The sequence below is a fragment of the Apodemus sylvaticus genome, chromosome X, assembly GCF_947179515.1.
Source record: "Apodemus sylvaticus chromosome X, mApoSyl1.1, whole genome shotgun sequence".
NCBI classification, from domain to species: domain Eukaryota; kingdom Metazoa; phylum Chordata; class Mammalia; order Rodentia; family Muridae; genus Apodemus; species Apodemus sylvaticus.
In genome coordinates, this window is record NC_067495.1 from 91867533 (window position 1) to 91879534 (window position 12002).

General features: G+C 42.6%; 1 protein-coding gene across 2 annotated transcripts; it reads left to right on the forward strand.

The window, feature by feature from the left end:
- Window positions 1-5155: 5155 nt before the first annotated feature.
- On the forward strand, window positions 5156-10021 carry Armcx3 (armadillo repeat containing X-linked 3). Of its 2 annotated transcripts, none has more exons than XM_052171146.1 (5): window positions 5156-5314; window positions 5850-5928; window positions 6332-6393; window positions 6662-6731; window positions 7034-10021. In XM_052171146.1, the coding sequence occupies exon 5, from the start codon at window positions 7181-7183 to the stop codon at window positions 8318-8320; it is 1140 nt and encodes a 379-aa protein (XP_052027106.1). In that variant the 5' UTR covers window positions 5156-5314; window positions 5850-5928; window positions 6332-6393; window positions 6662-6731; window positions 7034-7180; the 3' UTR covers window positions 8321-10021. The 2 variants fall into 2 exon arrangements, with proteins under 2 accessions (XP_052027106.1, XP_052027107.1); XM_052171147.1 differs by having other exon boundaries at window positions 6667-6731.
- The last annotated feature ends 1981 nt before the right edge of the window (window positions 10022-12002 follow it).

Consider the following 12002-nt stretch of genomic DNA (forward strand, 5'->3'; position numbering starts at 1 on the left):
GGCGGCTCTTGGTCACGTGACAGCCACGTCACCAGTGAGCTCTAGCCCCCAATTTCCACTCCCACAAGCAGTGCGGCAGGCGCCAGTAGGCTCCGTACCTCCCCTAATACTTGGGGCCCTGTTAATCTTTTTCTCTACAACAATATCAGAAACCAGAAATTACGGTTTCTCTATAAGTTTTGAGTTTGACTTTCCCTAATTACTGTGCACTCACACTTTCTTCCTGGGGGAAATGTCTATTCTATTCGTTGGTGTTCAAATCCTGCATCCCTTTCTTTAATTTCCATCCCTCTTTATTTTCAGTCTCTGCAGCAGAATTGGAGAGAGGGGTCATAAAAGGAAACAGAGATAGGAGAGAAATTTTCATTAACACTTTAAATCCAATTATGTTTTATTTCATCTGTCCTAGTTGATAGACTATTATTTTGTAATCATAAGTCAAAATAAAGCTATTTCCACTTGGAAATATAAACAAATTCCAACCTTTTAAAATGTATGTTTAAAAATGTCAGATTTTCCAGTTACTGGCAACAGCACATTGATTTGGCAAAGTTAATTTGTCCAACGTTGAAAATATTTTCTTCTAGATAGCAGCTTTAAAATATCATCTTACAGTTTTGAGACATATCCTCCCAAACAAAACCAGTATACTTTCAATATGATTGATGAAAGAACCATAAATAGATCTGTAGTGAGGTCAGTGTTCAACTTTTGGTCATTTTAAATGAGTGAGCCATATATTTGCCCCTTTCTTTAGCCAGAGGGAACTCACAGGTGTTAGATGATTGAGATCTTGTCCAAGGTTCAATCATGACATTCAGATTCACCCAAACGACAGATTTTATTCAGTCCTCAACTTAGGTTTTAGACTTTACAAATTAGTGACATCACAGATTGTCTGCTTTCTATGCAAAGGGATTTAAATTCTATTCTGGAGCTCCACAAGGCAGCCTATAAGCCAACCTGAACTCAAATAATTTGAGAACTCTCTGTTATCCCATTGATGAGAGTTCTAGTTAATAGGTGGCGATTTCATGTCACCATAAGACTTCTGCCATTCATGTACTATATCACTACGTGAATGGTTAGTATTCAGCATTTTCTATTAACAATGGGAACGAGGGACTTTGGATGACTGTCAATTATAAGGACACTGGTGACAAGAGTTTCTTTCCCCTCTCATAGCTAGGACGAAGTCCAGGATCCCAAGTAGTCAGCCCCCAGGAGAGAAAGACCTTTTTCATAACTTCTTTGTACCTCCCTTACAAACTCCTCAGAACTCAGGAACAAAATATGCAGGAGTAAGTGCCCAGGCACCACCTGTTCACTGCTGGGAGTCATACTCTAAATATAGACCCCCAGGCTGCCTCTTTCTTAGAATGTTGAAATTTGACACTGCAGCCAGAAGCTTTCCCTGTGGAGGGCCTCTGTGGAGGAGGCCCTTGCAGGAGATGAGCCAGGGAGTCCATAATGCTTTGTTGGCAAATATCAGTAACTGAGAGCATATCATTGCTCTCTGGTATTCCCAAGCACTAGACTCACATTCCAATATTATAGCCCACTTTTTTTGTCATCTCCTCTACTTTCTTTGGTTCGGCCACGGGGCTCTTATGCTGCTTTTTAATGATTATTTAGTTTTCTCAGGTAATTGAATTCTGCCCTTGAAAACTTATGAACAGACTACTCTGGTTCAACTGTGCTTTCAGCTTTTGGCTGCTATGAGCTTACACAAGACACTCTTGTTATTTGGGATATATCCATCAGAAAGAGCAAAGAAATAGTCAAAGCCTGGTAAATGAAGGTGATTCTGCAATGTGAATTCATTTTTCACAACATTTTGTCCAGTTTCAAGGACAAAAGCTTCATGTCTACCTCTCCTCCTAGCTACAAAATCTCCACCCACCCCCCTTGGTATATCATCTAGTCATTTCAGTATATAGCACAGAAGAAACGGACCAACATCCTCTCTGTTTATCGTGATTTTCTAGTTTTAATCCACTCCCTATCTAAAATTTCTTAAATCCCAGGAGCATTAACCTTCTTAGCTATTTTATGTCCTTGTCACTTTAATTCATAGTTCTTACCAACAAACACAAGAGCTATGACTCAAAAGCCACTTTGTTCTCCATTATAGGCACTCACAGATCCTTTAAAAAGGATCTATTAGACATTTGATACACCATCTTAAAAGTGAAAAAAGAGAAATGCTTAAGCAAGTCCCCATACAAATTTGTGTAATGTTTTCAGAGCCTGTAAAAACAAAGCGAAGCCAGTCAAGTTATTTCCCAAGGAAACTTTTTGCTGGCCACACATAACACATGACTTGTAAAGTACCCAAAAATAAAAATGGACCATTGGTTGGTAACACTATACATTATGGAGGGAGACAAAAGAGGAGGTTGACATTGGAAAAGCTAGAGTACTTTTGATGCTGTGTTACCTGTTGTGGTACTGTATCTTAGTTAAGGTTGTCTTACTGCAAGCAGCTTATCCAAGTCTGGTTATCATAAAAAACAAATGCTAAAGAGTAAGGTCAACTTTCAGGGCTCTAGGGGTCAGGTAGGAGAGACTGAGAGATGATTGTTTCACACCCATTTTCAAGGTTTCTTTCTTTCCTCCCTCCCTAGTTCCCTCCCTTCCTCCCTTTCCCCCTCTCTCTTCCTTCCTTCCTTTCATCTCCAGATTAAAATTTTAGCGCTCGAGCTGATGTGTTTTGGGTAAAGCACCCACGTTTTTGCTAGGGAAATGCAGAATATGCTAATTGTGAAATTTACTGCCTTTCTTTATTATGAAATGTAAATTGTTTGAAATGGTAATTTACTTTGAATTTTTTTACTTTAGCTTCTATTTATGTACATGTATAGGTTACTATTTGTTACCACAAATAGTATGGTTCCACATGCAGTAGAGGTAAGAAGTCAGATCCCTGGAACTGAAGGTATAAGAAATAGTGAGCCACTCCCACATGGGTACTAGAAACCGAACTTGGGTCCTTTGCAAGAACAACAAGTGTTCTTAAACACTTAGCTGTATTTCTAGCCCTAATGTATAGTGTCCTTTAATTATTTTGATTAATAAACCTTTGTTTTACTGTCACTGAGATGTTGGGAACCTGCCAACTACCACATGCCTTAGTTGTAATTTCTACATCACCTGATCATTAGAAAGGTACAGTATAAAATGGTAATGCCCTACGTTGTCCTTTGAACCAAGGCCACCTGGCTTCCCTGACAGGGTTCCACAGAGATGCATACACAGTTCAGGGTGCTGTCTTGAGTGTTGTTGCACTATCTACCTCAGATTTTGTCTGTAAACCACGAGCAGATGCTCTGTCCATGATAGACTCTCATTCAAAGATACACATAAATCAAAATCTGAATGTTCAAATGGACCAGTCTTTGTATTCGCTCCCTGCTAAATAGGCTACAGTGAATGTTACATTTCAACAGGATTAACAACTGAATAATTTATCTTGAGAAATACAAGTGTCAGGGAGTAGAAGGGGTTTCTTCCTGCAGACCAGCTACTGCTTGGAATGTCACAACTTCAGAAGATTGCTTGATAAACGTAGAATCAGAATAAAGACATTAGTTTGTCTTAAGAAGTGACTTTGAGCTGAGGAAGTCTGAAGTATTTTCATACATTACGGGGATGAATTTGTAAGGATGGAATGTTCCATTCACCTTAGTCAGAATTTCCTCTCTTCCAGCCAGTGCTTGGGTCAGACCGATCAACAGTTTCCTCTGATGTCCCTTTTTGCACGTGAATGTCTATTTGTTACACCTGTCCTATAAATGCAGAGACAGATAGTTGATTTGGTTCATTTTACTACGTTTGAAATCGTGTCTCAATTCTGCTTTATAGAAGCCACACTGACATAAAATTTCCTGGGGATTAGCTTGTTTCCAAGCTCTCTGGACTATGGACGTACTCTCATGTTTTCTGTGGATTTTGAAAGTTCTACCTTGTATCTAAACTACTAGGAAATTCCTCACGGAAAAGCTCATGTTTTGGAAGGCTGCATGGCACTTTGTCTTATGTTATTTGTTTTTGTACTACGCATTAAGTTAACCGTGTGTGGCAGCCAGTGTCTGAAAACAAACCTGTCTAACTTAAACAATGAGAGAATGTAATTACTTTATTCCTTTTTCTGTTTTTGAAAGTTAAAATTGCAAGGGAATTATTGTGCCCATCAAGCTAATCAGTGTGCTGGTTTCCCACTAATTGCTAGATGCTGAGTTCAGTCAAGTTTGCCTTGGTCTTTGTGCTCCTGTAATACTATTTCATTTGCAGATGCTGTTCTCTCTTTGTACCCTAGTGTATTTCATAATGTTCTTTGTATATTACTTGTGTAGCAGCATGTGTACCTTTTTTTTTTATCACACACACTTGATTTCCCCTGAATCTTTCCTGTTCCTGGCTTTGGAGAGACCAAACCTCCTCCTGGTTAACTTGTGCCCTTCAGTGCCTGTTGCTTAGTCAGAAGGTTTACATATTCTCAGGATGGCTGATTAAGTTCATTCACAGTGTGTTATGTTCATTCAGCTGTGTTATGTGATAGGCCACAGAAGACATTAAGATTCCTATGAGGAAAGTGGGTAACACTTTCCAACAAGTGAGAAACGTGGGACTATTAGAGACCACCATCCAACAGTGATCTCCCACCTCTGTCCTTATTCCTCCCCCCACGGAAATATCGTTACTGTATTTTCTCCCTCAGAAATAGAATGCAGGCTGTGAGCAGGGGAAGCCACGGCAAAAATAAAAAAGTATCTTGAAAGAAAAAGATACAGTCTCCTTCCAAGTTTACTTTCTTGGTGACTTACTCATTTCAGGTCTAGGACGATATTTCAGAGGAAATGGTAGATATTCATAGCTGGGAGGAGGGGAGGGAGAGGGAGAAGCAGCTATCCCAGGAGTCTAGAGAAGAAAGAGTCAATTAAAAAAAAAGTACAAGTGACCCGTAGCCCCAGGGGAGGATGCTGTCCTGTTTTGGTAATTGAAGGAAGGGAAGCAAGATTAGAGGAAGATGGGATAAGCCGCAAAGAAGAAAGAGTAACAAGGCCTAGTATGGGGGAGGGAAAAGAGGGGGGCGGGTCCTCTTCTGCCGCACTGCTGGTGGGAGGGGAAAGTGGGGATCCGAGTTGGTGGATTACGTCGCTCTCACGTGATCAAGAGCTGACGTGTGCAGAAGTCCTTCTTGTCCTGGTCGTTGTTCCCGTCTGAGTACCAGCTCCCTATTACCCTGAGGGCGGGCGGGCCTGCAGCGGAGAAAAGAAGGAGGCGGAAAAGAAATTGTCCCAGATCCCTGCAGGTCAGTGCCTGGGATATTCCATAAAGTGGGGGTGGTGGAGGGTAGAGGGCGGAGGCCGTCGCGGGTCCGGAGCCGCCGCCGTCGTCTCTCCCACTTGCTGCCCTCTTTCCAAGATATATGTCCCGCCTGCAGCCCATTTCGATGCTGCAAAACAGTGAGTAGAGGGGTGTTTGGGCAGGCGTCCAGAAACCCGGTGATGGGAATCTGCTGGGAGCTGAGGCCCTCAATCCGGAAAGGGAGCAGTGGCCTGGGTGTTGGCCCCTGGTCCACCAGGACTCTTCTGGATGGGAAAAACTGGACATTGGATCCTGCGTGGTGGGGTACAATGTGATGTGTCAGCCGGACCCTGAGCCAGCTATCTGGCGGGAAACCTTTAACAACCAGGCCTCCGAATTAGGAAAGAGTTTCGTTCTCTGGGGACTGGTCCGTCCACCAAGCACTCAGTAGCGGATGTTTCCCGTCTTTCTGCTTGTGGCCGTGTTTTCCTTACCATGGCTCTGTGGCTAGTGGGTCCAAGCCTCTCCCGGGTGGCCAGTCTTTCCATAGGTTGCTGTACAACGCCAGGCAAGAGAAGAGGAAGGAAATTATCCAGATCGGTGAAGGTCGAGTTGAGGGTAAGATCTTCTGGGAACCCTAGGAGCGGCGGAGGTAGAAAAGAGGGAAAACTAAAAACGGTAATCTAGGTTTAGATATGAGTCTAAATGTGTTTCGCACACTCCCCGAACTGTGGAGCAATGGCGTGTTCTCTCTCTCTCTCTCTCTCTCTCTCTCTCTCTCTCTCTCTCTCTCTCTCTCTCTCTCTCTCTCTCCTCTCTCTCCCTCTCTCTCTCCCTTCCCTCCCTCCCTCCCTCCCTCCCTCCCTCTCTGTCTCTTTCTGTCTCTCTCTCTGTGGGTGTGCTCCTGGGGGGTGGGGGCGGGGGTTAGGATGACAGAAGGAAAACCTATCAGATAGTTTGTTCATAATCCTTCTCTCTCAACAGCACTTAGTGTCCATGTTTTCCATCTGTCATCCTGCAGGTCTGCTGTAGCAGGTGGCACTGCTTGAACCAAGGGAGGAACTTTCCCCTGGATCAGCAGAGGTCGGTGTGGGCGTGGGGGCAGCCTGGAATGGGGGAGGGGTCGGAAATCAGCTTGGGTTGGGCCAGGCTCACTCACTCCTACTTTGCTTCCTTGCATCCACCCATTTCAGACTCGGGAGGGGTCACAGCATGTGCATGTTTTGGATGGCACAGTGAGATTTAACCAAAATCTGATGCCTTGGATGGTAAATTAGGAAAGCATCAAGAATACACTGGGTGCGTCAAGCCCTCCTTTTTTTTTTTTCCATTGCTTCTGGTATCTCTGCAGAACAGAAAGATTGTTGGGCGTGGCATAACTCACAGGAAAGGAAGAAGGGGCAAGCTGCTGATTTAAGGAGGTTAGTGCAAGGGAGCTTATCCCATGGGGTACAACAGAAGCCTGTGACGAATGAGAGCCCAGAAATACTTGTGGATGCCATTGTCTTTATGCTTAGGGGCAAGAGTGAACTGGGGGGTGGGGTGGGGGAGGGAGAGGTATGTAGTGGGAGAGTGAAATGAGGGAGATAGAGGTTTTTGTCAACAACCTATATTCCCTATCTGGTATTCGATTTCTACTTTTTTGCCCCACTGAGCAATTGTCTGCATGGAGCAGCACAAAGAGAAGAGAAAGCCAAACCCTCTTTTTTTTTCCCATTTCTAGGTTTACCTCTGAAACCAATTACTGTGGCCTTGAAGTGACTTGAAGAAGATCACTCTCCGCAGGACTACACTCAGACCGGAAGCCCTCTTCCCTTATCTTGAGTGACTACTCTATTTCTTGGTCCCTGCTGTTGCCAGGGACGATTGCATGGGCTACGCCAGGAAAGTAGGCTGGGTGACTGCAGGCCTGGTGATTGGGGCTGGAGCCTGCTATTGCATTTACAGATTGACCCGAGGAAGAAAGCAGAACAAGGAGAAAATGGCTGAGGGTGGCTCTGGTGATGTGGATGATGCTGGGGACTGTTCTGGGGCCAGGTATAATGACTGGTCTGATGATGATGATCACAGTAACGAGAGCAAGAGTATAGTTTGGTACCCACCGTGGGCCCGGATTGGCACTGAAGCAGGGACCAGAGCTAGAGCCAGGGCAAGAGCCAGGGCCACCAGGGCTCGAAGAGCTGTCCAGAAAAGGGCTTCTCCTAATTCAGACGATACTGTTTTGTCGCCTCAAGAGTTACAAAAAGTACTTTGTTTGGTTGAGATGTCTGAAAAGCCTTATATTCTTGAAGCAGCTTTAATTGCTCTGGGTAATAATGCTGCTTATGCATTTAATAGAGATATTATTCGAGATTTGGGTGGTCTCCCAATTGTTGCAAAGATTCTCAATACACGAGATCCCATTGTTAAAGAAAAGGCTTTAATTGTCCTAAATAACTTGAGCGTGAATGCTGAAAATCAACGCAGGCTTAAGATATACATGAATCAAGTGTGTGATGACACAGTCACCTCCCGATTGAATTCCTCTGTGCAGCTGGCTGGACTCAGATTGCTTACAAACATGACTGTTACTAATGAGTATCAGCACATCCTTGCTAATTCCATTTCAGACTTTTTTCGTTTATTTTCAGCAGGGAATGAAGAAACCAAACTTCAGGTTCTGAAACTCCTTTTGAATCTGGCTGAAAATCCAGCCATGACTAGAGACCTGCTCAGGGCTCAGGTGCCGTCCTCGATGGGCTCCCTCTTTAATAAGAAGGAGTACAAAGAGGTTATTCTTAAACTTCTAATCATTTTTGAGAACATCAATGACAATTTCAAATGGGAAGAAAATGAGCCTGCTCAGAATCACTTTAGTGAGGGTTCCCTTTTCTTCTTTTTAAAAGAATTTCAAGTGTGTGCTGATAAAGTTCTGGGAATCGAAAGCCACCATGATTTCCAGGTGCGAGTTAAGGTTGGAAAGTTTGTGGCCAAACTGACTGAACGAATGTTCCCAAAGAGTCAGGAGTAACTTGGTGACTTTGTAGTGTGGCAGCAACACACCTTGTAAACTATTCTTTTTCTCCACGTTGTTTATATGGCAAAGGAACCCTTTCAGCTGCCAATTTTGAATGATGAATATCATACTGTATCATCAATGCTGATATTTAACCAAGTTTGTCTTCAGGTTTAAGTTTAATGAATGTATATCATTACTTGTCCTGAAACATGTTGCATTTTATCTTGCTGCCCACATCGAAACATTTTTACTGTTCCTTCCCCATAAGTGACAACGAACCAATTCATCTTAAGTAGGCTCCTTTCTGTCATTTGCATTGATTTTATTTGTGCATCTTCAATAAAATTTTGTGTTAATGCTGGAAAGAAACAACAGAAGAAGAAAGAAGCTATCCTGTCTTTTGGTTTATAATCTAGTTGTAGAGAGACAAGAAACATACAAATAATAAAAAAAAAACACCCAAAACACTCTCCCCACCAAACTCAAGATTATTTAGAACATACATTCTCACAGATGTGTGCCTTCAGAACAAAGAGGAGGCAAAGACTTTGGTTGCTGCCTAAATGAGTCGGGTTAAAGCTTCAGGGAGGACAGAGCCACTGAAAGGGAGCCCTGAATGAGTACAGAAGTTAATTGCATTCCGTGAGACCAGAGTCAAGGGGAAATGATGTGAGAAAGGCATTAAGTTAGGGAACTTTATGGTAGTCAAAACAGCAGCCTTAGAGTGTGGGGAATAGCATTAAATAAATCTAGAAAACCATGTGAAGCCCATTGCAGAAGGCCTCTTGAATGTATTTTTAACTAGGAAAGAACTGGGGGTCAATATAAATGTCCTCCTCACGCAATGTGTCATCAAAGAGACTGTAGCAAAATGGATCCTTTCCAACTCTGGTGGTGGGCATTTGGCAATACATATCATTAAGCCTTAAACTATGTAAACCTTGTGTCCTAAGGGGATAACTGAGTAATTGGCCAAAGAGCCTTATGTGCAAGGCCGATCTTGTCAGCACTCTCTTAAAGTAGTACATAGGGAACAACTTCAGTGTCTGACACACTGAGTTGACTAAATAAAGAATGTCCATGCTGTGTGAGAAATATGCTGATGGAACTCAGTATTGCTAGAAAAAGATATCACACATTGTTAAGTGAGCAAGGTAAGTTAGATAGCAGTATTCAGAATATGATAACATATTGGGGAAGTTAAATCATGTTTAAAAAGACACTAAAATCTATGGAATTATATATACCTAGTAAGTACTAAGAGTTATATTTGGATTAAAGATAATGAGTGATACTTACTTTTTGTACTTATTATTCATCTATGTTTTCTTGTTTATCAAAGTTAATGTTAATTCTTTTAGGAAAGTTTTGGAAAAAGGAAAGTCATGGAGGGCAGCAGGTGATTCATTTGAATGTGTACTGAGTGGAAAACATTTAGGCCCAAAATGAGGTGGTTTGAAGTTTCCTCCTAAGAATGATAGAGGATGATGCTGATAAGGCTGATTATGAGGTTTAAATGAGAGAATTTCTGCAAAGTATCTACATTATTCTGGCATATTGCAGCAGTTGCTTAAGAAATGTGAGTACCTTTAAGTACCCAAAATGTAGTTTTGATGGGTTTTGGTTGACTTTTGTTTTGCTGGGGCATTCTCCTATGTTTCAGTGTCATTTAATAAATAATAATAATAATAAAGGTTAACATTTATTAAGTGATTACTGTGTAGAGTTCTGTTATTACTGCAAGGAAAGTATGGAAATACTTTCTCAGGTGTTCCAGGACTAAAACTGTCATCTCAGTCATGATCTCTCCAGCCTTCGTGCTATTTTTCTTATTGGGAGAGGAAGCTATCCTACTTTGCATGTGAAACCAGGAAATGTTGCAGTCTTCTGTCTAGTTATGTTCTACGTTGGGCTCCAGGTTTTCACATATGTACTCTGATGTCTGGAGTAGGACCAGGGACTGCTTGTCTTCAAGTTGGACCATAACACTACTAAGTCATTCATGCATAGGAACTCATTTGATAGCACTATAAAGGACAAGATGATAGGAAATGGTGAGATTTTTTTTCTTGTCCCTACTAAATAAGATAAAAAGAACTGCTATGGCATGGGCGGGGGGGGGGGGGCAGATCTATTTAGATCAATGGAATTTGAGGTGTTTGTGTGATAGTCACATACCTCATTGCCATTTGAATGAATTAATACTTTCTGCCAGTTGCAAATGTCCAGGTTGCAAATAAGAAATTGGGAGACCTGACAGGGGTTAGACGAAGACTGAGGACAAAGGCCCGGATGCAGTCTGGAGAGGACTGCCTGGAAGAACTAGGTAAGCAATTAGCAGCTGGGGAGGGATGCACAAAATTTACTCATCCTGTTATAAATTTTCTTATAAAAAATAAAAAATAATAATTGCTCCTTCGAGATGCTTGAGAAAACAGAGGCTTTGAGTACAAAGTTGTCCCTTAACTCCATTATATAGAACGAACACACACGGCACTCCGATCAAGCCATGTTGAGCTGCAAAGGACATTGAATGGAGGAAGGAGGAGCCCCAGTGTGGTAGGCGTCTGCTCCTTTTCTTCATGTTACTCTTGTTCCTTTCCCTCTTTCCCTTTCTCCCTAACTTCCTCACTCCATCTCTCCTCCCCTCACACTTCTGTCTGTTTCCCCTTGGGAGATAATCAATGGTACTCTGCAGCTCTGCTCTTCAGGAGTGGTGCCTTTAATTCTGATGACACAGTGCTGCTAATGGGGTAGGGTGCTTTATGCAAAATAATATTTGTCATGATGTGGCTATAATGAAATTCTGATTTTTTGGCTTGTTTTCGGAACTCTTCTTGAACAGAACAAATGCAGGAGAGATATTCTTGGCTTGTTGCCCTGTGTGCCCTGCACGTATGTTTTATGTTCCCCTGCCTGGTATAATTTTGGTCAAGTAACACAGTCTATGGGCGAGGCAGGTGTGGGGCAAGGCTAGGCCATTTCCTAGCTTCCCAGTCACCCCCCCCCACAAAAGGTTGCAGCTCTCAATCATTTTAGGAAGAGCAGGATCCTGGCTCTGAATGGTCTGTAGAGCTCAAGGGTCAGGTCAGGGAGAAGTTAGTCTCTTGTCTTTTAGGGATGATATTAAGACACCCAGAGGATATCCTGTCATTTTGATGTCCTCACCAAACACATTTAGGATCTCTGTCAGTCCAAATGTGCTCAAAGATAATTTTGTAATAATGGAGCTCAGTTGCTTGTAAATTGTTCCCACCACCCCCAAAGCATAACATTTCAAGGCTCAGGAAACAGGTTTTCTGTCTTTAATGCATATTTCATCTGCCTTGTTTCAAAAGAGACCCCAGTGTGGGGCAGACAGTTGATGTAGGTAACATACATTTCATGCTCACGGCTCTCTGGTTTTGCTTGGTTCTGTTGAGAATAATCTTTGAACACAGAACTCACATAAGACTGTTCTTCTATGCTGGGTTTGCATTCCATTTACACCACATCCCAGGCTGAAGCTTGTCCCTGTTTGTTTGTTTTAAGTTGTGGCCCTTCCTTGTCTTGAATGCAGAGCAATCTCAGCTCTACTGCCAGGTCTTCTGTGTGCTCAGGCCTCATGAGGGCAAGGTGGGGACAGGAAAGGGGTACTTACTTAGAGCTGACAGTGCTCCACAGGCTTCACCTTCTCCCCTGGGGCCTTGTCAGG

Bases quoted from the DNA above. Each gene is read 5' to 3' on its own strand.
- Armcx3 (XM_052171146.1), top strand. From the start codon at position 7,181: ATGGGCTACGCCAGGAAAGTAGGCTGGGTGACTGCAGGCCTGGTGATT.